Genomic DNA, 20681 nt, shown 5'->3' with positions numbered 1-20681 from the left:
CATACTGATATGCTGTTGACAGAATAAGTGTTCCGTTGCCTCAGATATTGTTGCTGCTGCTATATTAGTTATTTATGTGTTACAATCCTAAAGAAAGCTCAGAATAATAGATAAATGTCCTGTGATAAGTTCCTAATATGTATGCATCCTTTAAAGTTCTTTTTAAAAATAGAAACACTGAAGTGAGGCCAAAAAACAAAACCAAAAACCCCAGTGTGTTTTTTGCATCTGCAGTGAAAACGCTGATGATTATCATGCTGTGCCCCTGCTGTGTGCTCGTAATGAGAGCAGCTTGACCTTTCTGTGTGGCCTGTGTTTTTGCTGCTATTCATTTATGTTAGAAACTTTTGTGTCCAAGGCTTTCTTGTACCCACCCATGGGGATAGGGAAGGAGTGGAGTGGAGTGGAGTGGAATGTAAGGAAGCACAGGATGATTTGAAATGTCTTCATGAAAGGATAAACAAAATTGTGTTTAAATGTAGGGTTTTTTTGTGGATTTTTCAGGCTAGGAGGCTGTGTTCTAGAAGAGCTTATTCCTGATATTTTGCCAGCAGTTGTGACTAGCATTTTCAGAGATGCCAGCCACAGCTGCTGGCAAAACATCAGGAATAAACCCTTCTAGAACACAGTTTCATAGCCCAAAAAACTATGGATGCCAGCCATGAAAGCCTTCGACTTTACTTTTAGTTTAAACTGTCACGTTCCCCCCCCCCCAAAGTATTTAAAGATAATTGGTTGCTCAGTATAACTATACAAAAGCTGTATACAGTTGCCTGAGATAGACCGTTTTATTTACTACTGCAGTAATTAAAGGTGTTACTTAAGGTTTTTTTTTAAGCATTAAGAGCCCTCTCTTCTTGCTATTTCCAGGTTTTGTGGAAATATGTATAAATACAGTGCTTATGTTTTGCCACATTGGTTCTTAAAAGTACATGGATAATCTGCCTCAGCCTTGATGTAGATATGTCTGGTAATGGTGTTGGAGTAGGTTTTGCCATTTATAATCTAATCTAATCTAGATTATAATATAATCCAATACACTAAAACAACAAAATTTCTACCTGTTTCTGGATATTTTGAATTGTGGATATTTTGAATGAGAATGTCAGAAGTGAGAATACCTGTTTCTATCAACTGAATTTTTTTCTGTGACTAACTTTAATATTGCTCTTGCCCTGTTTTTTGAATTAAATCCTGCTATATTCAGGGAATTTGGTCAGTTTTCTGGAATGATGGTTTTCAGCTTTTACTCCCAGAAGCCTAAATCAGCATGGCCAATGGTGAAGGATTCTGGGAGTTGAGCTGCAAAACATCTAGGGTGGGAAGGCTTGACAACTACATTTCTGCAAGATGTGGAAGAAGAGCAGTAATACTAGTGTACATGTGAACTAACAGTAATATTATTCTTCTCCTTACTACATTATCTCATGGCTCTTTTCTAGGAAGTTCTGTTATAAATACAGTCAGCCCTTCTTATACACGGTTTGAAAATGTTCAAAAAAGTATAAATTTCAAATATCAAACCTTAATTTTCCATTTTTTATAAGGGACACCATTTTGCTATGTCATTATATTGAATGGTACTTGAGCATACACACATTTTGTTATACATGGGGGATCTTGGAACCAAACCCCAGCGTATAACAAGGGCCCACTGTATATGGAGCTGATTAGTAAGTAAAGGATCTCAAGACTGCAGTGGTTGGTTAAGCAAATTAGTACAATTATGTGCAGTGGGAGGAAGTCAATCTTATCCTCTCTCAGACTTATCTGCATTCTCATGTGAAACTTGCTGATTCCAGAGTGAGTTTAGCTATGTTCTTGATGATGGTTAGCCATTTTGGGCATAACATAAACCATGGTTAAAGTAACAGAAGATATGAGAGGTCAAACCATTTTGTGGAATTGGTCATCTCTCCTTAATGAGACATCTTTCTTTACTGAGGGAAAGCAAATTTATGAGCATTCTTTACATCCCTACTATGTACTAATGATAACTTGAGATAATTCTGTCAAATAAATTAATAAATAAATCCCATTTTGCATTTCAAAAGGATGATGTCTCAATTATTTTCTGCCAACAATGGCACTCTTCAATCTGTTGACTCTAACCATCTTGGTCTGACCCTGGATTCTTCTTTCTCTTACCTAAACCTTGGGGATTCTGCTGATTCAGCAATGTCTCTATTTAACTCCACTCTTTCCTCGACTCTCGACCATTTTGCCCCTGTCTCTGTACGCACTTCTTCCTCTAAGACTAGGCCTCAGCCCTGGCTTACCCCCAACATTAAGTTTCTCCGGTCCTGCTCTAGAGCGGCTGAACGTCTTTGGAGAAAATCCAAAGAGTGGGCTGATTTTATCCATTTCAAATTTGTTCTTTCTTCCTTCTCACGGGCCCTCTCTATGGCTAAACAGAATTATTACAAATCATTGATCTCCGCCAATGAGAGGCGCCCGCAGCGTTTGTTCTCCACCTTCAACACTTTGCTTAAACCTCCCTCTCCTCCTGTCTCTTCATCATTCTCTCCTAATGACTTTGCTAATTATTTCATCTCTAAGATTTCCACTATTCGCTCTGAGATAGTCCCCCCCAATTCTTCTTCTGCTCTTAATCTTCTATCACCCTCGCCTGACAAATTTTCTGTGTTTCCTCCTGCCTCTTTGGATGAACTTTCTTCACTTCTGAACTCTTCCAAACCTGCAACTTGCTCTCTTGATCCAATTCCTACTCGTCTTCTAATCTCTATAGCTCCCTCCTTTCTGCCCTCGCTTCTCCATATCTTCAATCTCTCTCTCTCTCTACAGGCTCCTTCACTTCGGACTTCAAACATGCTCTCATTTCCCCAATTCTGAAAAAACCTTCTCTTGACCCCTCCTCCTTGTCTAGCTATCGTCCGATTTCTCTTCTTCCCTTTCTTTCTAAGGTCTTGGAACGGGTTGTCTATTCGCGCTGTCTTGAGTTTCTTGAAGCCAATTCCATCCTCGATCCCTTTCAGTCTGGCTTCCGCCCAAGGCATTCTACAGAGACAGCTCTCACCAAGATCTCGAATGACCTTTTACAGGCCAAGGCTAATGGCCTTTACTCTGTTCTCATCCTTCTTGATCTGTCTGCAGCCTTTGACACCGTTGATCACTGTCTTCTAGTTGATATACTCTCTGACCTTGGGTTCTCAGACTCTGTTCTCGACTGGTTTAGATCTTACTTGTCTGGCAGATCTTTTACAGTGGTTGCAGGAGGTCAGACTTCATCTCCTGTTCCCTTATCTGTTGGAGTTCCCCAGGGCTCTGTTCTGGATCCCCTTCTGTTTTCTCTCTACACACTGTCCTTAGGAAAACTCATTAGCTCTTTTGGTTTTTCCTACCATCTGTATGCTGATGACACCCAGCTGTATCTTTCCGCCCCTGACCTTTCTCCAAGGCTTGAACAGCAAGTTTCGTCCTGCCTCACAGCTGTCTCGCAGTGGATGTGCCATCGGCATTTGAAGCTCAACATGTCCAAGACGGAGCTTCTTGACTTTCCTCCTAAGCCCACCCTTCAACACTCCTTTTCTGTCTCTGTGGACAACATTTCTATTCAACCAGTCCAGCAAGCCCACAGTCTTGGTTTTATCTTTGACTCTTCTCTGTCGTGTATCCCTCAGATCCAGACCACAGCCAAGGCTTGTAGATTCTTTTTGTACAATATTGCCAAAATCCGACCATATCTCTCCGCCTCTACTGCCAAGATCCTGGTCCATGCCCTAGTGATCTCATGACTGGATTACTGTAACGTCCTCCTGGCTGGGCTTCCTCTTTCTCACCTCTGTCCTTTAATCTCTGTTCAGCATTCAGCTGCATGCATTATCACTTCCACCCACTGCTCTGACCATATCTCTCCTGTGTTGGCATCCCTTCACTGGCTCCCCCTCCCTTTCCGCATTCAGTATAAGCTCCTGCTGTCCACGTTTAAAGCCCTCCATGGACTAGCCCCTCCCTACTTATCAGACCTTCTTTCTCCTCACCTTCCCACCAGGGCCCTCCGTTCTGGTAGTCAAGGTCTGCTGTCTCAGCCCAGGATTTCCTCTGCCCCATCCCGGATTCGCCCCTTTTCACTCGCTGCCCCTCACTCCTGGAACCTTCTTCCCCCACAAGCAAGAGCCATCACTTCTTTAACCAGCTTCAAAACTGAGTTGAAAACCATCCTGTTCAGAGAAGCCTTCCCAGGCATTGCATAATTGTCGCTTACTATTTGATGTTCTTGTGGTGCCTGTTTATTGAACCATTTCCTGTATTGCTATGTACTGTATATGCATTATCCTACTTGAGAGTATGTATTTTCCCTGGATGAAGATTAACCTTCCATTTTGAAGCCAAGCCCTCCCTCCAGTCCATCTGCCTTGGTCCAGGCCTCGGAGGTAGAGAGGAACTGCTGGACCTCTTACCCTTTCCCGCCACCACTCCCTTCTCCTTCTGTGTCTTGTCTTTTTAGATTGTAAGCCCGAGGGCAGGGAATCGTCTAACTAAAAGATTGTATGTACAGCGCTGTGTAAATTTACAGCGCTTCATAAATAAAGGTTAATAATAATAATAATAATTGTCCCTAATTGATGGGGGGGATAGAAGATAAGAACCATTTAAACATATATATTTTAGCCTATTGGTATGTGACCAACATTTTTTACAAAGCTTTGAACTTAACAATAAAATGAGACCTGTCAGTTGAAATGAGACCTATCCACTAAACACATTTCCAGAAGTTGTTCTCCATGCAAGTGGTTATGCAAGTGTACCCATTTCCAGATTTGTTTTTGCGTTTTTGTCATTTGGGGCAATCTGTGGGGATTATCACACAGGATGCTCGCCGTGGGTTAAATGCCAGCAAAATGTTCTTGAAGCATGAAGGTGTGATAGCCATTGAGGTATCCCCTTGCCTCTCCCATCCTCAACGCATTTGCAGAACAGTCATTTCTTTAATAATGGGAACTTCCATTGTGAAGAAATGGCTGCTCCATGACTGCTTTGCTGCTGGGAGAGGAGAGGGGATGCTTCGGTGACACTTCAGAAGTGTCACAGACAATCACGCCTTCATGCTCCTGGAGCGTTTTACCAGCTTTTTAACCACGGTAAGCTTGAATGTAATAATCCCCTATGAAACACCCTGGAGGATTCCAGGGCATAAAATTGACTCCCAGACTCATTCAAATTGCTCATGCTCAACCTACCTGGAGAATATCTATGTGTTAGTAATTATGAAATGTGCATAGGGATAAGGTCTGATACTACTGTTTTTTTTAAAAAAAATTAGTCCTAATGTTAATTTTTCCAAATGCTCTGAGTAGAGAGAGAAGAGGGGAACATTTTGAGGATGGAGTTTGCCTAGGGATTATAAAGGAAAGCTTTAAAAGCTATACACAAAAGTGTTAGGCTGGAGTGCAAGGCTTCAACCTTGGCTTCTGCCCAGTCCTTGGCGGAAGAGTACATTAATCCAAGGGTTTTGCAGGTTTTGGCTATCAGGTGAAAACAGGTGCTATTTGTGTTTGCCACAGATTCTTGACATCTCTGGACTCTTCCACAATGTGCTGTGTAAAAAGTCAAAGGAAGGAGCTACTTTCTTCTTGTCTTTCTTTAAGATTGGAATTGAGGGGTGAACCTCCATCAATTCTATAAATCTTTCAGAATCTTTCTCTCTAAAAAGTCAAAAGAGGGAGGGAGGGAGGGAGGGAGGGAGGGAGGGAGGGAGGGAGGGAGGGGGACCACTTTCCCATTTAAAAAAAATGTTTGTGACCTTTAAGAAGTAAACATTTTGGTTGACCAAATGGAATAGGAGTTCTCTTTCCCAGTTGTTTAACTGCACTAGTAGAATTATTTCTTATTTTATTTAGTTATTTTATATCCCACCTTTTTCACAGCTGGGATCCAATTCAGTGTAAAACCTTTTAAAAACAAAATATAACTAAATGACTCCTAGTCCAAAAGTTAAAACCCCATTAAACCTTGCTTCTATTAAAAAAATACAAGTTAAAAATTCAAGTTAAAAGTAGTTTTTAAGACATTTAAAATATAATGAAATATAAACAAAACACACAAACACACCCTAGATTAAAATCTCCATTTGCTGCAACATATTAAAAGCCAAATGCCTGCTTAAATAAAAAGATATTCATATGATGGCAGAAAGAGAGCAGGGGGAGGGCCAACTGGACCTATTGAGAAAGGGAGTTCAACAACTTGGGAGGACCCATTGAGATGACTCTTTCCTGTGCCCTCACCAGGCATGCTGGTGATGCTGATGGGGTTAAGAGAATGTCTTCCCTCCCTGATCATGTGGGGTGGCTCATATTCAGAGCTAGGGTTTTTCAAACAATCTGGACTCAAGCCATGTAGGACTTTAAAGGTCATAACCAGCACTTTGAATTTTGCCTGGAAATGAGTTAGCAGCCAGTGGAGCTGTTTCAGCAATGGGGTTATATGATCCCTATAACCTGCCTCACTGCAGCTTGGACCTGCTGGAGTTTCCAAACAGTTACCAATGGCAAAGCCATGCAAAGTGTGTTTTGTGTATGTGCTTTCAAGTCACCTATCAATTTATAGCAACCCCATCAATTTCATGGTTTTTGTCAGTCTCTTCCTTTGACATGTAGCCTACAGTACCTGGTATTTGTTGGCGACCTCCCCTACAAGTACTAACAAAGGAGTGTGTTGCAGTCATCCAAATGGGATGCCATCAGGATATGTATAGCCAGACCTAATGTCTCAAGAAACAGGGATAGCTGCTGAACCAGTTTTTTTAGCTGTGAAAATGCACTCCAGGACACTACTGAAACCTGGGCATCTTGGTTTAGATACAGTATATATTCAGGAGTACATTCAGACTGTGAACTTGAGATTTCAGGGGGAGTGATTAGGGGTGATGCCCATTTAAGTGTAATGTTGACAACCTATAATCTAATATGGTTCCTATATGGAACTTTGGAACTGAATATAGCGGGCCCTGAGTAGCCACTGGTATTTGATTCTAGGACCCCCCCATCCAACCCCGATTCCAAAATCAGTGGCATAGTAAAATGGTGTCCCTTATAAAAAATAATGGCAAAATCAAGGTTTGTTTTTTGGATATTTGTGGGGTGGTGGTGGTGGTGGTGGACTATTTTCAAGCCACAGATGGTTGAATCCATGAATGCAGAATCCATGGATATGATGGATTGACTGTAGATGCCAATGATAACAATCATAACTTTTGGGTATGAGAAAAATTATGGTGAAGATTTTCACCAGTATGCTATCAAGTATTCTATCAAATGCTTGAACTGAAAAAAGCATTTGCTCCAAATCTGACTCAAGGATTCTTTTTATATGTGTATAAAACTTGGTTCTAATGCATCAGCAGAAGACAAGACTTTTTCTTTTTGTTTTTACATCATACTCTGCAGTATGATGTACAGATTAAATAATCACTGTACTGCATTGCAGAGAGTTATTAATACATTGACCAGCACTTTGGGGACAATGTCGGAATGTCCTTTAAAAGATCTTCAGATGACTAAACTTCATTTAGTGATTATTAAGAATACTGAAGAAGGAAACTTAATACTTGCAAGTCATGAAACCTAAACCACAATATTCCTTCAATTATGTATAATTGGTTCACATTCAGGAAGCAAATATTAATAAAGCCCGTCAAAGCAATACATTTCTGAACATTTCAAACCAATACCCCAAATGCCATGGAGAATTAGAGAAGAAAACAAAGTTATAACTCTGGGAGAGAAAAATAGCAATATTCTATACTTTTATATAATACTCTTCTAAAATGAACATTTCCTCCCTCTCGAAGTCTCCCATATTTATGTAATGAATCATTACAACAATTTTAAAATGGATAAGGAAAATGAGATTTAGATGTAAGTTTTTAAAACAAAATTGCCCCTAAAATTTTGAGGTAGACTTATTGAAGGGTCAATAGATCAGCAGTGCTTAGAAGGGTCCCAAAGCAAGCAAACCTGAATATAGCGGGCCCAATCTCCATTGAACACCAATTCCTTCCCCCCTCCAGTTCGTTTTGCAAGCCTTGGCTTCCTATGGGAGATACTCCCCATTTAAAAGCACTTGTGTCTCTCTCTGCTCCATTTTGCAAGACCTGGCTTCCAAAGGAAAAATCTCTCCATTTAAATCCAATGGTTTCTCTTTTGCTCCCTTTTGCAAGACCTGGCTTCCCAAGGAAAAATCTCTCCATTTAAATCCAATGGCTTCTCTTTTGCTCCCTTTTGCAAGACCTGGCTTCCCATGGAAGGAAAACAGCTCCATTTAAATCCAATTGCTTCTTTTTTGCTCCCTTTTGCAAGACCTGGCTTCCCATGGAAAAACCTCTCCATTAAATTCAATTGCTTCTCTTCTGCTCCCTTTTGCAAGATCTGGCTTCCCATGGAGAAACCTCTCCATTTAAATCCACTTGCTTCTCTTCTGCTTCCTTTTGCAAGACCTGGCTTCCCATGGAAAAACCTCTCCATTTAAATCCACTTGCTTCCTTTCTCAATCCGATGTTAAAACCTCTCCTCCAGCAACTGGGAATCGGTTGGGAGAGGTTCAGAGAAGGAGGGATGGAAGTGGTATTTCTCCCTTTCCATCCTTCCTTATAGCCCCCTAAGTTTTACACTCGACTTATCCATGGGTCATATCAAAATCCAGAATTTTAGCCGTGAAACCTTCCTTTAAATTATACATGAGGTTGACTTATAGACAAGTATATACAGTTGCTTGTGGAGATTCCATATGCTAAGACAGCACCCTGAAATCTGGAGAGAGAGATTTCTGGGAAAGAAAGGATTTAACTGTCCCCTCAGCAAAATATCTCATTACTGATTGCAATGAATATGTCCTTGTATTTAAAAAGGTAGAGAAGGAAGGTGCTCCTGGGTGCATATGCATATATGGCTGCCGCTGAAGACTATGTGTAGACCTTGGAAGTTAACAACAACAAAAAGCTGGCCTGTCTTTGGTGTAGAAGAAAACATCTATGGCTTGGATCCAGAGATCCCTTCCCGAAGTGGAAGACATTTCTACTCACATACCAGGAGTTCACTTGACAATCTGCTTTGTGTCATTTCATGTCATATCAGAGTCCTGCAGCCCCCAGAAATGTGTTGAAGGAGATGGAGCCAGGGAGACCCCACAACACCTTTCTTGCACAAAAGCAATATTTGGGTGGTAGTCTTTCAGCTGGGTAGGCAAAAATGACCCTTCAGTCCCAGAAAATCAAGATGTCTATGGTTTCCACCACCTCTATAGATGCAGGCCTGTGTCTGCTTTTCAGGAATGAAGGAAGAACTAGAGTGGATGACATAACCTGTCTTGGTGAGAAAAATCCCCCTCCCTTTCCACTTTTTTAAAAAAGCAATGTTAATTTCAGACTCCATCAGACAATCATGTGGAAGATTTTTTTGCCTAGTTAGCATTTTGCTGAAGAATAATGCAGTCATAACTTTAAAGAATAAACAGGATAAAATAGAGCAGGTAGATGCCACCTGTCCACACAGTAAGTTAGGTGTTAGGAAAGGAAGGCTGAAATTGAAACAGAAATTAGTATAACTTATCCTTTTGAAACTCAGGTTTCTTCTAGAATAGTAAATATTTCAGGTTCTACGTAAAGCAGGCTGTCTTTGGGTACCAAACTTCTCATAGTCTGCTGGTATAGTATATAAGAAGGTATGAACATACAAGACTTAAGAAGAGCAGTGGAAGATGGGATAGGAGGGCTTAAGAGATATCTTATCCATGGGGTCATAATGAGTTGAGGCCAACTCGAGGGCAGTTAACAACAAATGAAATATGCAGTCTTCACAATTCAGGCTTTTAATTGGATGTGTGCTGTACTTTTCCTTCTATGGGGCTTCTATCTGGTTCACACTGACATTGTAAAATTCCACTTAGGTGATGAAGGCAGCCGCCCTGGTAGCATTGGGGGTAATCCCATGGCCAAAAAATCAACATGTTTTCTTGTCAGAGGGACAGAGCTTGCCAATGCACCAGTCAGCCCATATGGTGGCCTATTTCCCTGTAGCCAAACAGAAAACTACTTGTGTAACAGGATAATAGGGCAGTAGATACCTCCTTATACTTTTAAAAAGTGTATCCACTGGCTCAACTAGGAGTTCCATTGACATAGTTCTCCAACAGGATCTTGGCCCTGATATATTTTAAATAGCCTTTTCAATTTTTATTGTTAGCAGCCTTGATTTCCATTAGTGAGAGGAAGTTGAGCTATAAATCAAATCAAAGTCAATCAAAGCAATATCGTATCTGTGTTATGTGACAGCCCTTGAAAATACTGTAACCAAATAGCAAGCTGGGTCAGACAGATCTGTTTCCTGATACCTTTTCAAACAGCTATGCCTGTCCATAAGCACTTTGGTACTTGATAGCATTTTGTAGTACAGTTAGTTAAGCCAATTGCTTCCATTGTTTTAAAAAATGTCAAAATATTGATGGTGCAAGGTATTTTGGTATATGTAAGCTCCTTTGTGCCTTGCATTTAAGTTATTCAGCACAAATGAATACTTTTAATTTAAACCAAATCTTTACCATTAAGACTTTATGGGTTTATTTTCTAAACCAGTTTAAGTATAAAAACAAAAAAGTTGCTCTCAAATTTGCCATACAAAATGTCATACACTTTTAATGTGTCAAAGGTTTCTCCAGATACTGGCTCAGTAAAAGACACTTGTTTGCCTGTTAATGTACAGCTTTATCTCTAGCAGAAACATGGCATTGATTTGTTTCTCTGCAACTCATGCTTACTCTGCATGTTTCTTAGTGTTGTGTAGAGAGAATCAATTACTGAAAAAAGCAACCAAAATGTTGTGGAACGGCTTGATGTCCCCCCTCCTCCACTCCTTGGCAGTCTGCTCGAAAGTGAAAGAATAGAGTCCAGAGGGTTGCTCAGTGAAGTGTGCATTTTAGAGTTACCCACAGTGGTATCTATTGTCCTGTTCCTGAATTGAATGATGTCATGTTTCATTTAAAGCTCTTAGCGATGGCTAAGACTGCATTTGGTCCCGGCAAGTTGTGAATCAGGTTCCTGTGAAGCCCTTTGTGTTTAGGGTTTCGATAGCTGAAAGCTGACTCATCCAATATTTCTACCAAAGGAGCTGTATAGACTAGTAACAACTTCTCATTTTACCTAAGTGCCCCAGTAAGGTAATTTTGGAACTGTCGGAGCTGGAGGATGCATTTATCTTCTGTTATGCTGGTATGTTAACAAATTGTGTGAAGGAGCATATATGAGCGAAGCGAAGAGAGAGGGGGACAGAGTGAGTGAGAGACAGAATCTTGTTCATTCACTGCTTAAGGAGCTGGAGACATTCCACAGTGGTGAGGTACTGTCGCAGAGGATTTTCTCTCACATAACAGTGTCCAGGCAGGGACTCCAGTGTTGCTTGAAATGACACAAGACTGTAATATGGTAGGGGCAGCTCATTTGAGCATAGGAAGCCAAGGCAAACTGGCGGACAGATCTGGAGTCCCTGCCTCTTGCTGAATTCCCCCATGAGGCATATTTTGGGGAAATTTGGAGCAAGGCCATTTTAAGAAATGTTTCTACTTGCTGCAAGGATTTGTAGTTTTTCAACAGATTGGTAGTGTGCTATTTAGTGAGTTGAGCTTCAGAAAATAGGCATATGTGCAGTAGGAATTATAGAAAATGTTCTACCTAAATATATTTGAATAAAAGTTAGCTGTTTGTTTGTTTGTTTGTTTGTTTACAATCCAGTGGAATCCACTTTATCTTTTCACAGTCCAGTACATGCTGCCTATGTGTGCTTGTCTTTGAAGTTGCCAATGTCCAGAACAGTGTGTTTTATTAATCAGAGAAGTTTCTGTGACAGTTGTTATCCATCATTTTCCTTGAACAAAAAGTTAGCAGCATCTTTATGTGAGAGGTGGTTAAGCTCTGGAACATATTGTGCTTGCCTTTCAAATAAAATTTGATTATAGTTTTTCTTTTTCTGTTTGCAAACAAGCTTGCTAAATCAGTGTTTCACCAATGCAGAATCTTCATTGCTTAAAAGCTCCCAAACTGAATTATCACTGAGAATAGGAAGTTGTAATTTAACTGAGTTAACACTTGATAGCATGTGGAATCAATTGGAAGTTTTGACAGTATAGTGAGGATTAAATAAATAGCAGTTTTAAAAATTAAATTAATCATATAAAGCATGTAACTTTATTTCTGTAGGCTTTGTATGAGAAAATGCAGCTGCAGCAGTTCATGCCAGGTATATAAATGGAGGTAGATCTTTTTTTTTTATTCTTCACACTACACAATTTTGACTTTTCAGATTGCCTGACATAAGAAGTTTTTCAAAATTGCTTTAAAAACAAGCAGTTGTTTGTTGTTAAAGGTATCAAAATTTCATGATGAATGAATGGTAGAAAATAAAATATTGTTATTGTCACCATATAAATTAATATTATATGAGAAGTTTCCTTATATGACATCCTGAAAAATTTGTTTACTATCTTTACTTTTATCTGCTTGTGTAGAAATGGTATTTTTCCCAGGCCTACATTTTTAATACAATCTATAATGATCTCTTTCTCATTCTTGCTCACTGTGTGTGTATTTGGAAGCCTCTTAGAGTATAAACAGGCAGTTATGTAGTATTGCAGGGAGAAAGCCAGACAGGGTGGGGAATTTAACTACATTTGTGGAAAGATATGAACAAGAAAGGATCATGTTGCTGAAACACATTTCCTTGTGGGTGTTGATAAACATACAATTAGCTTTCTTTCTGGTGCTTAGCTTGCAGAAATTAAACCAGTCTGCCCTTGCCAGTTGTTGTTAACTGACATTGAGTGGATCTCGACTCATGGGGATCCTATGGATGAGACATCGCCAAGATCCTCTGTCCTCCACTGTTCTGCTTAATTCCTGCAAAACCATACCCGTGACCTACATAATAGAGTCCATCCATCTAGGATGTGACCTTCCTCTCTTTTCTACTTTCCTCCACATTTCATAGCATTATTGTTTTTTCCAATGATTCATGCCTTCTCATGGTGTTTTCCAAGTACGACAGCCTCAGTTTTATCATCTTGGTTTCCAGGGAGATCTCTGGCTTGATCTGCTGTAGGACTCATTTGTTTGGCCTTTTTGGCTGTCCATGGCATCCTCAACACTCTTCTCCAGCACCACATCTCAAATGAATTTATTTTCTTTTTATCCATATTCTTAACTGTTCAGCTCTCACATCCATATATGGTAATAGGGAATATGATGGCTTGTATGAGTTTAACTTTTGTGCTCAGTTGTATATCTTTGCATTTTAGAATCTTTTCTGGTTCTTTCATAGTTGCTTTCCTAATGCTTAATCCTCTTCTGATTTCCTGGCTGCAGTCCCTGTTCCTATCAATGTTTGTTCCCAGGGAATTCTTTTACAATTTTTATTTCCTCATTGCCTAGGTTAAATTTGTGTAGACTCTCCATGATCTTTTATTTTTGTTTTCTTTATGTTCAACAGATGGCCTGCCTTTGCACTTTCTTCCTTGATCTTCCTTAGTAGGTGTTCCAGGTCTGTAAGGTTTTCTTCTAGTACTATGGTGTCATCTGCATATCTTAGATTGTTGATATGCCTTCCTCCTCACTCCTCCTTCTTTTGTGTCCAAGCCAGTTGTAGATCTCAGAAAATGAGTGGAGTTGGCACACATCCCCACCAGAGGATGATGTAATGGTACAATGAGGTCTGATAGTTGATATAGATCTGCCATCAAAAACGGCAGAATTTCCAGTCTCAAATCTTCCCCACCTTGGTATAATTTTGTTCCATTCATCTTTCTTAAATCCTTTCCTCAAGCAATGACACTCAGTGGTTCAGGAAATTATACCAAAATGTGGGGAATTCACAGGTAAGTCTAAATAAATGAACCACAACACAAGCTGCCATTTTCTGCATTTCTTCTTTTGCACCATCATGTGTAATTATAATTATTAATGATTTCTACAGAAGCATATGTGATAGGATCATAGACCTCTAATGAACTGTCTTGTTCTTGCAGACTTACATTTATTTGTATTTTAGCTCCCCCTAAAGGTTAATGGTGGATAACTATTACTCCATAACATGTTTTATAAACAAGGATTGTCCTGAGGTTCTGAAGAATGCTATGTTTATTCAGCAGGAGCAGGTTTTGATGTCCAGCTGAGCACGGTCTGCTATGGAATGTGATGGTCACTTTCCACTTTTATCTTGCCAGGCCTTGTTAGGCCTGATCACAGGCCTCTCAACTTGTATAAAGGAAAGAACTACAGTTCCCTAATGGAGAACCATAGATTAGTAGTCTGCAGAAAGTCTCAGGTTTGTTCCCTAAAGGAACATGTAATGGTAAAGATTTCTGTCTCGTGTACTGCCAATTAGAGTAGGCAATGATGGCATGCATGGACAAATTAAACCTAAAAGAACTAGTGTGGTGTAGTGGTTTGAGGACTGGACTATGACTCTGGAGACCATGATTCAGTTTTGCGCTTGGCCATGGAAATCCACTCACTGTGTGACCTTGGCTGAATCGCACACATTCAGAAGGAAAACAGAACTCCTCAGAGTAGTGGCTCTGTACTGCCCCTTTTAGTGCCGGATCGGGGCTGCAGCAATCTTATTCCATGGGTCTGCTCCAGCATTTTGCTGGCTCTAAAAGAAAAGGCAAAATGCCTCTCATTTTAGAGCCTCAGAAAAGTGCTATTGCTGTTGGTGCTATTGCTGTTGCTGCAGCACCTTTCTAGCACTTCTTTTGGCACATGTCATCTGAACTCCCACCAAAGGAGTGCTATGACACCACCTGCCAGTTGGTCGGGTGGCATGGTCAGCGTGGAGGCAGCGTCAGGGTGTGCATCATCCAAATGCCATGCCCCTATGCCGCCTCCATGCTGGCACTTCATGCCAGTCTGTTTAGCCCCATAGTTCCAGAAAAACCCCTGATAGGGTTGTCTTGGGGTTGCCATACCATAAGTCAAAAATGACTTGAAGACACAGAGCAACAACAAAAATTAGCTTTCTGTGTTCCAGTGGGCTTCCTTAGCTAATTTTGAGAAATACTGTATACTTCAGCAGTAGTTTTCCCCTCTGTATTTTAAAAAAACTACCAGGAGAATTAACTCTGAATCCAGTCCAGAACAAAGAAACTTATTCATAAATAAAAGGCAGAATGGCATCTACAGAAATTTGTATACAACTTTGATTGGCATTCTTACTTTTTGAATCATCTTGCATGTGTATAGTCTTCGAGTCTTCCTTTGCTTGCATGTATGCTGCACAGTAGAGAAAATAGGAGGTGCGAGCTCACATAGTCACTAGATCTGGCTTCCTATTAGGGATGTAACAGACCACCCTTTTGCCCAGGAGCATATCTATTTTGATAACCGATATATACCTGTATTGAAATCCTGTGACTTGAATACAGGATGTTCATAGTCCTAAACTATTTTCCTAAATCTAATGGTTAGTTCCAACTAGAAAAGAACCAGTCAGTCACTGAGATGTTGGTAAGTCAATTTCTCTAAGTTCCCATTCATTCAATGGGTCTACTTGCATTAGAACGCTCCTTTTTGTACTGAGCTCCTATTTAAGAGGAAAGCCTTACAGCTTATTGCGGTCAATTTTCATTCTTTATAGAGGAAGTAAAACAGTTGTAAAATGAGCAGAGTACATTCCAGAATGTACTATCTTAAATTCATAAGGATCCTTGCCTTTTTTGTTTGTTTGTTTTGTTTTTGGTTAAGTTTATATTACTAAAATGCACAGTGTTGAGAAAGCAAACATGACTTACCAGGTTATCTGTAAGTGAGACAACATAACAGTGAAACAGGAAGAAAAGCTATAGAGTGACAGAGTGAAACAGGAAGTCTTTTTGCTCTAGCTAAGGCAGCTTAATCAGGTGTCCTTTGTCATAGATTTTAAACTATAGGTCTTGTGATAAATTAGCGGAAGGGTTTTCCAGTTATCTTATTTATCCAGTTTCCAGGCCAGGCTAAACATACAGAACATTTAGTTTGATTTTAGGGGGGCTTAGTGCCAATAAATCACATAGACATTTCTTATCAGAAAAGTCAAGGAATAACTTTTTCTTTTGATGTTTCACTGAAGAAATTCTTTCGAAACACATTTTTGTAATAGTTTTTTCAGTGATGTGCAGCAACACTTAACTTTGGATTTTTTTAAAAAAATGGAAGCATTCAAACAGTATGTATGTTTCTTATTTATTCTGATACGTTTTTAACAAATAGATTATTAATTAACTTTGAATTATTAAGTGCTCTTTCCCACCCTTTTAAATTAAAATTGGGGGGGGGGGGATTTCTAACGTCGGCTTAAATAGCTCCAGTAGTTAATTTACAGGTATAAAATAGATATATTGTCCTGCACACTTGTAGGCCAGGAAATCAAACCTTGAACTAACAAGAAGTATGTTTGCTCCATGTGTGATGGGAAGGAAATGAAATGTAAAACTGATAGTTTGCCAGAATGTGTATAGTTTTAATCAAAAGCAGGAAAGTGCACGTTGGAAAATCCTAAATGTAGCTGTTCAAGCTAGTTCACGAAAGGAGCTAGCCCACAACCATTTTTACAAGCTCAGCTCTAAACTTATACAGTAAAAGCTTCCTTTACCTGAAAGGCATATTTAGCACAGCTAATCAGTCAAATTGCTATTTACAAGCCTAGAGGCAGGATCTGAACAGATGCTCAAGGGAAGCTTGTTTATTATTGTAAGTTGGGGATCTGAATTTCTCTGCCTGTATTTTAAAAAACTGTTTGCAAAGAATGTATCAAAACAGAAGGAGATAGAAAACAGACAGATAGAAGAGATCTTTAAAAATGTTTTCCATGCTTTTGATAATTAAATGTGTGGCATTGCAGTTACATGCTTCTTTTCTCCACAGCCGCACAAATATGTTAATTAGACTGTCTATAGAATAATTACTGGGTGTGTTTTATAGTTCTGTTCTATTTTTGGAATTCTGTTGGCCTAGTCACAGATAACACATGGTAACAAATATAAACAATGTTTCCTTTTTCTCTCTTTAAAGATGGCTACCATTTGCCTCTTGAGGTGTTGCCTCCTGTGATGGTGGGCACAACCTCCAAGACAACTGGGGAAAACCTACATGAAGACAGCCACTTCCACTACTGTGGGATCAAGACCATGGAACTGTTGGACAGTGACCGTCCTGTTAGCTTCAGCTCTACTTCATCCTCAGCATCCTCCCGGGATAGCCATTGTTCCTTTGGTAGCAGAACAACATTAGTTTCAAACAGTCATCTGGGCTTATTCAACCAGGATAAGGAAGCAGGGGCCATAAAACTAGAATTAAGTCCAGCCTTGCGATTTTCCAGCAAAGAACTTGGAAAAAATAGGCCTATCAAAGAACAACAGGCCTCTGGTGGAAGTCTTGGGAGAAGGCCAAGTATGTCACACAAAGCTGAATTAAAGGAAAGTAGCAAAAATTGTGTCATGTCTTTGATTACGGAGCCTACTAGTCCAAAACTTCTGTATGTGGACAGAGTGGTCCAAGAAATTCTGGAGACTGAGCAGACATATGTGCAGGATTTAAAAAGTATTGTGAAGGTAAGTGGATTCTCTCTCTCTCTCTCTCTCTCTCTCTCTCCCTTTCTCGTGTATCTTCTATAATCATATAAAACAGGAGAAAAGTAAAATTGGAGAGAGTACCAGCAGACAGTGGCTTTACTTCAAGTCTTGCACTACATTTGGTATGCTGTAGTGAGCTTACATTGTCGAGATGAATAAATGCTCTGTCAGTTAAAATTCTTGTCTGTAGAGGCATCTTTCAAGTCAGATGATTCAAATTTCTGGCAATGCTAAATAGACGATGAATTTTCACTGGGACTATACAAGTTTTTATTTTTCCTATGATAATTGCTTTTCATCTGCTCCTGTTTCATGTAATCTCCATGAAATCTTATGAATTCCCAGGAATCACTATTGTTTCCCTAAGGCTCTAAACGCTTGGGATCTTAACAGCCTGAATAGCAATTCACAGCCACTCTTGTCTTTTTTTTAAAATTAAATATCAAGAGTATGATGGGCAGATAGTTATTGGAATTACTGTGCAGATACAGAGAAAAGGTATAATTCACACCTGCAATGACAGCAAAATCATCAATGTCCATGCTGTAGTTAGCATTAGGTATGAAAAGAAACTTTCCTTGTAAGTGTCAATGGGAAGTCCCCCCCCCCCGCCCCCAACACTGAATGTGGCAGCGTGCATACTATGTTGTCAGCGGCCATCATCTTTTCTGTGGATTTGTTGCTTTTTAAAAGAATGACATGATTGGTAATCTCACTATTAGTGTTATATGTTGATGAGTAATGGAGTTGTGCAGAAGTTGTCCTTTGCTACTATCATTCCTAGTGAAGAAGCCTGGATGTGTTCCCATGTCTTCTCATTTGTGAACTGGTGAAAGGTACTCCTTGAACTTTGTACCTAGGGGAATCTTGTTCCAGCAGCACTAGCTGGCATAACTAGTTATGATGAACTGTGGGAGTTATAATCCAACATCATCTGGAGTGCTGCATGATTCTCAACCCTGTCCTAGACTTTCTCGTACAGCAGGGATGGTGAGGAATCATTAATCTAAGAAAGTTCCATAAGTAAAATTAACATAAAGGATTGTAGGACCCATACTGTCCAGTATTCAGCTGCCCATATTGTCACATCCGCTCGCTGCTTTGACCATGTTTCTCCTCTTTTCTCCTCCCTTCATTGGCTCCCCCTTCCCCTTCCGCATCCGGTACAAGCTTTTGTTATTGACTTTCAAAGCCTTCCATGGATTGGCCCCTCCTTACATATCTGACCTTCTTTTTCCTTACATTCCTACTTGCACCCTCCGCTCTGGTAGTCAGGGTCTCCTGTCACAGTGTAGGACTACCACTGCCCCCTCCCGAATTCGTCCCTTCTCGCTTGCTGCCCCTTACTCCTGGAAACTTCTTCCCCCACATGCACACCTCATCACTTCTCTACCCAGTTTCAAAACTGAGTTAAAGACTATATTGTTTAGAGAAGCATTCCCAGAGGCGAGCCCCTCTCTGACCCAGGAAGCCTTCTTTTAACCATCCATTAAGAAGCCAAGCCCTTCCTCTAGTCCATCTGCCTTGGTCCGGGCCTCAGAGGTGGAGAACTGCAGGACCTGATCCCATTCCCCACCACCACTCCCTTCTCCTTTTGTGTCGTGTCATCTTAGATTGTAAGCCTGAGGGCAGGGAACCATCTAACCAAAAGATTGTATGTACAGTGCTGTGTAAATTTACAGCACTATATAAATAAAGGTTAATAATAATAATAAATACTCTAAAACATATGGAGGGACAAAGATCCTCCACCCCCTCAGTACACAGTGAACCCAAGAGTTGCAAGGGGCAGGTCTGTTCTGTGTTGCTGCAAAGAGTAGGACTCAGTGTCATGGTTTTAAGTTATAGGAAGTAGATTTCAGTTGAACATTAGAAGGAATGTCTTCTCTGTGGAGCGGTTCAGCAATGGAACCAATTGCCTAGAGAGGTGGTGGGATCTCCTTCTCTGTGTGTCTTCAAAAAGAGGCTGGGCAGCTAGCTACCTGTTTGGAGGTCCTGCATTGAGTAGGGGATTGAACTTGATGGCCTATGAGGTCCCTTTCCAACTCTGTGATTCTAGGAGGAGGTTGATCATGTGAGTGACCTAAGGAGACATAATTCTGCAAATGGTTGGGGTCATTGTGCCTCTAGTTAAAAAGCTTGCTGGATATTTTTTACTGAGCTTATCACATGCCATTCCCTATGTATGACCAAACAAATGAATGTAGACATGGGGCCTGTGTTTGTTTTGTTTTATATTTTTTTGATAGAAATTGGAATTTTTGAATATATAGCTGGTTCTGTCAAATAACTGTTCACTTGTTCTTGTTCCAGTGTAATAAATAAAGTTTATTTATTCTAAGCTTATTCATGTTCCAAGTAATAAATAAACATATTTATTTATTACTTTGTTCATTACAATTCCTTGGTCTCCTGTCCAATTTAGACACAAATCACAGGGACAAAACATATACTCTGGAAATCTTATAATACATTGCTCTGGGCAATTCTCTGTGTTAAGTACATCACTAATCCGGAAAAGAAAATACTAGTCTCATGATGACATAGAAAAGCAGACAGCAGGGCAAAAAAGATTATCAAAATTTGATTATACAAATCTTTAAAAAAATTAATCCCTCAAACAAGTATTTTCCTGCACCAAGTGCATTAGGTTCATTAACTGCTGGTTTATAGTAAAATCATCTGTACAGAAGCATTTTAGAGGTTCTTTTAAAAACAAGATTGAAATAAAGAGCTAAATAAGCATTTCTTGTCATACACAGCATATTTGAAGCAGAGCATACAAATTGGAACAGAGTTTATTAATTTCACTACAGCTATTCATGCATTTTTTAGTTGCTCATATTCTGACTAAGAAAACAGGTTCTCACCAATGAGTTTAAAATGACTACAGTACAATTATATTTTAACAAAAAGGTCAAGTCTCAATTGAAAGGAAGAGGACAAGCTTTTGAATTAGAACTTTGGTAGCCATTTTTGCATAATCAGTGTGATCAAACATTTGTAATGATTCAGATACTAGTGTGTGTGTGTGTGTGTGTGTGTGTGTGTGTGTGTGTGTGTGTGTGTGT

At 39.8% G+C, this 20681-nt stretch overlaps 1 protein-coding gene across 1 annotated transcript in view; it reads left to right on the top strand.

The window, feature by feature from the left end:
- PLEKHG1 (pleckstrin homology and RhoGEF domain containing G1) overlaps positions 1–20681 on the top strand; it is a 224315-nt gene that overhangs the window by 138457 nt on the left and 65177 nt on the right. The window contains 1 exon segment of the mRNA XM_042452173.1: positions 17051–17589. Within this exon segment, the coding sequence (XP_042308107.1) occupies positions 17051–17589 (539 nt within the window).

This window comes from Sceloporus undulatus, chromosome 1 (assembly GCF_019175285.1).
Source record: "Sceloporus undulatus isolate JIND9_A2432 ecotype Alabama chromosome 1, SceUnd_v1.1, whole genome shotgun sequence".
Lineage (NCBI taxonomy): Eukaryota > Metazoa > Chordata > Lepidosauria > Squamata > Phrynosomatidae > Sceloporus > Sceloporus undulatus.
Note: the sequence above shows the minus strand (reverse complement) of the source record. Positions and strands in the feature narration are given on the sequence as shown.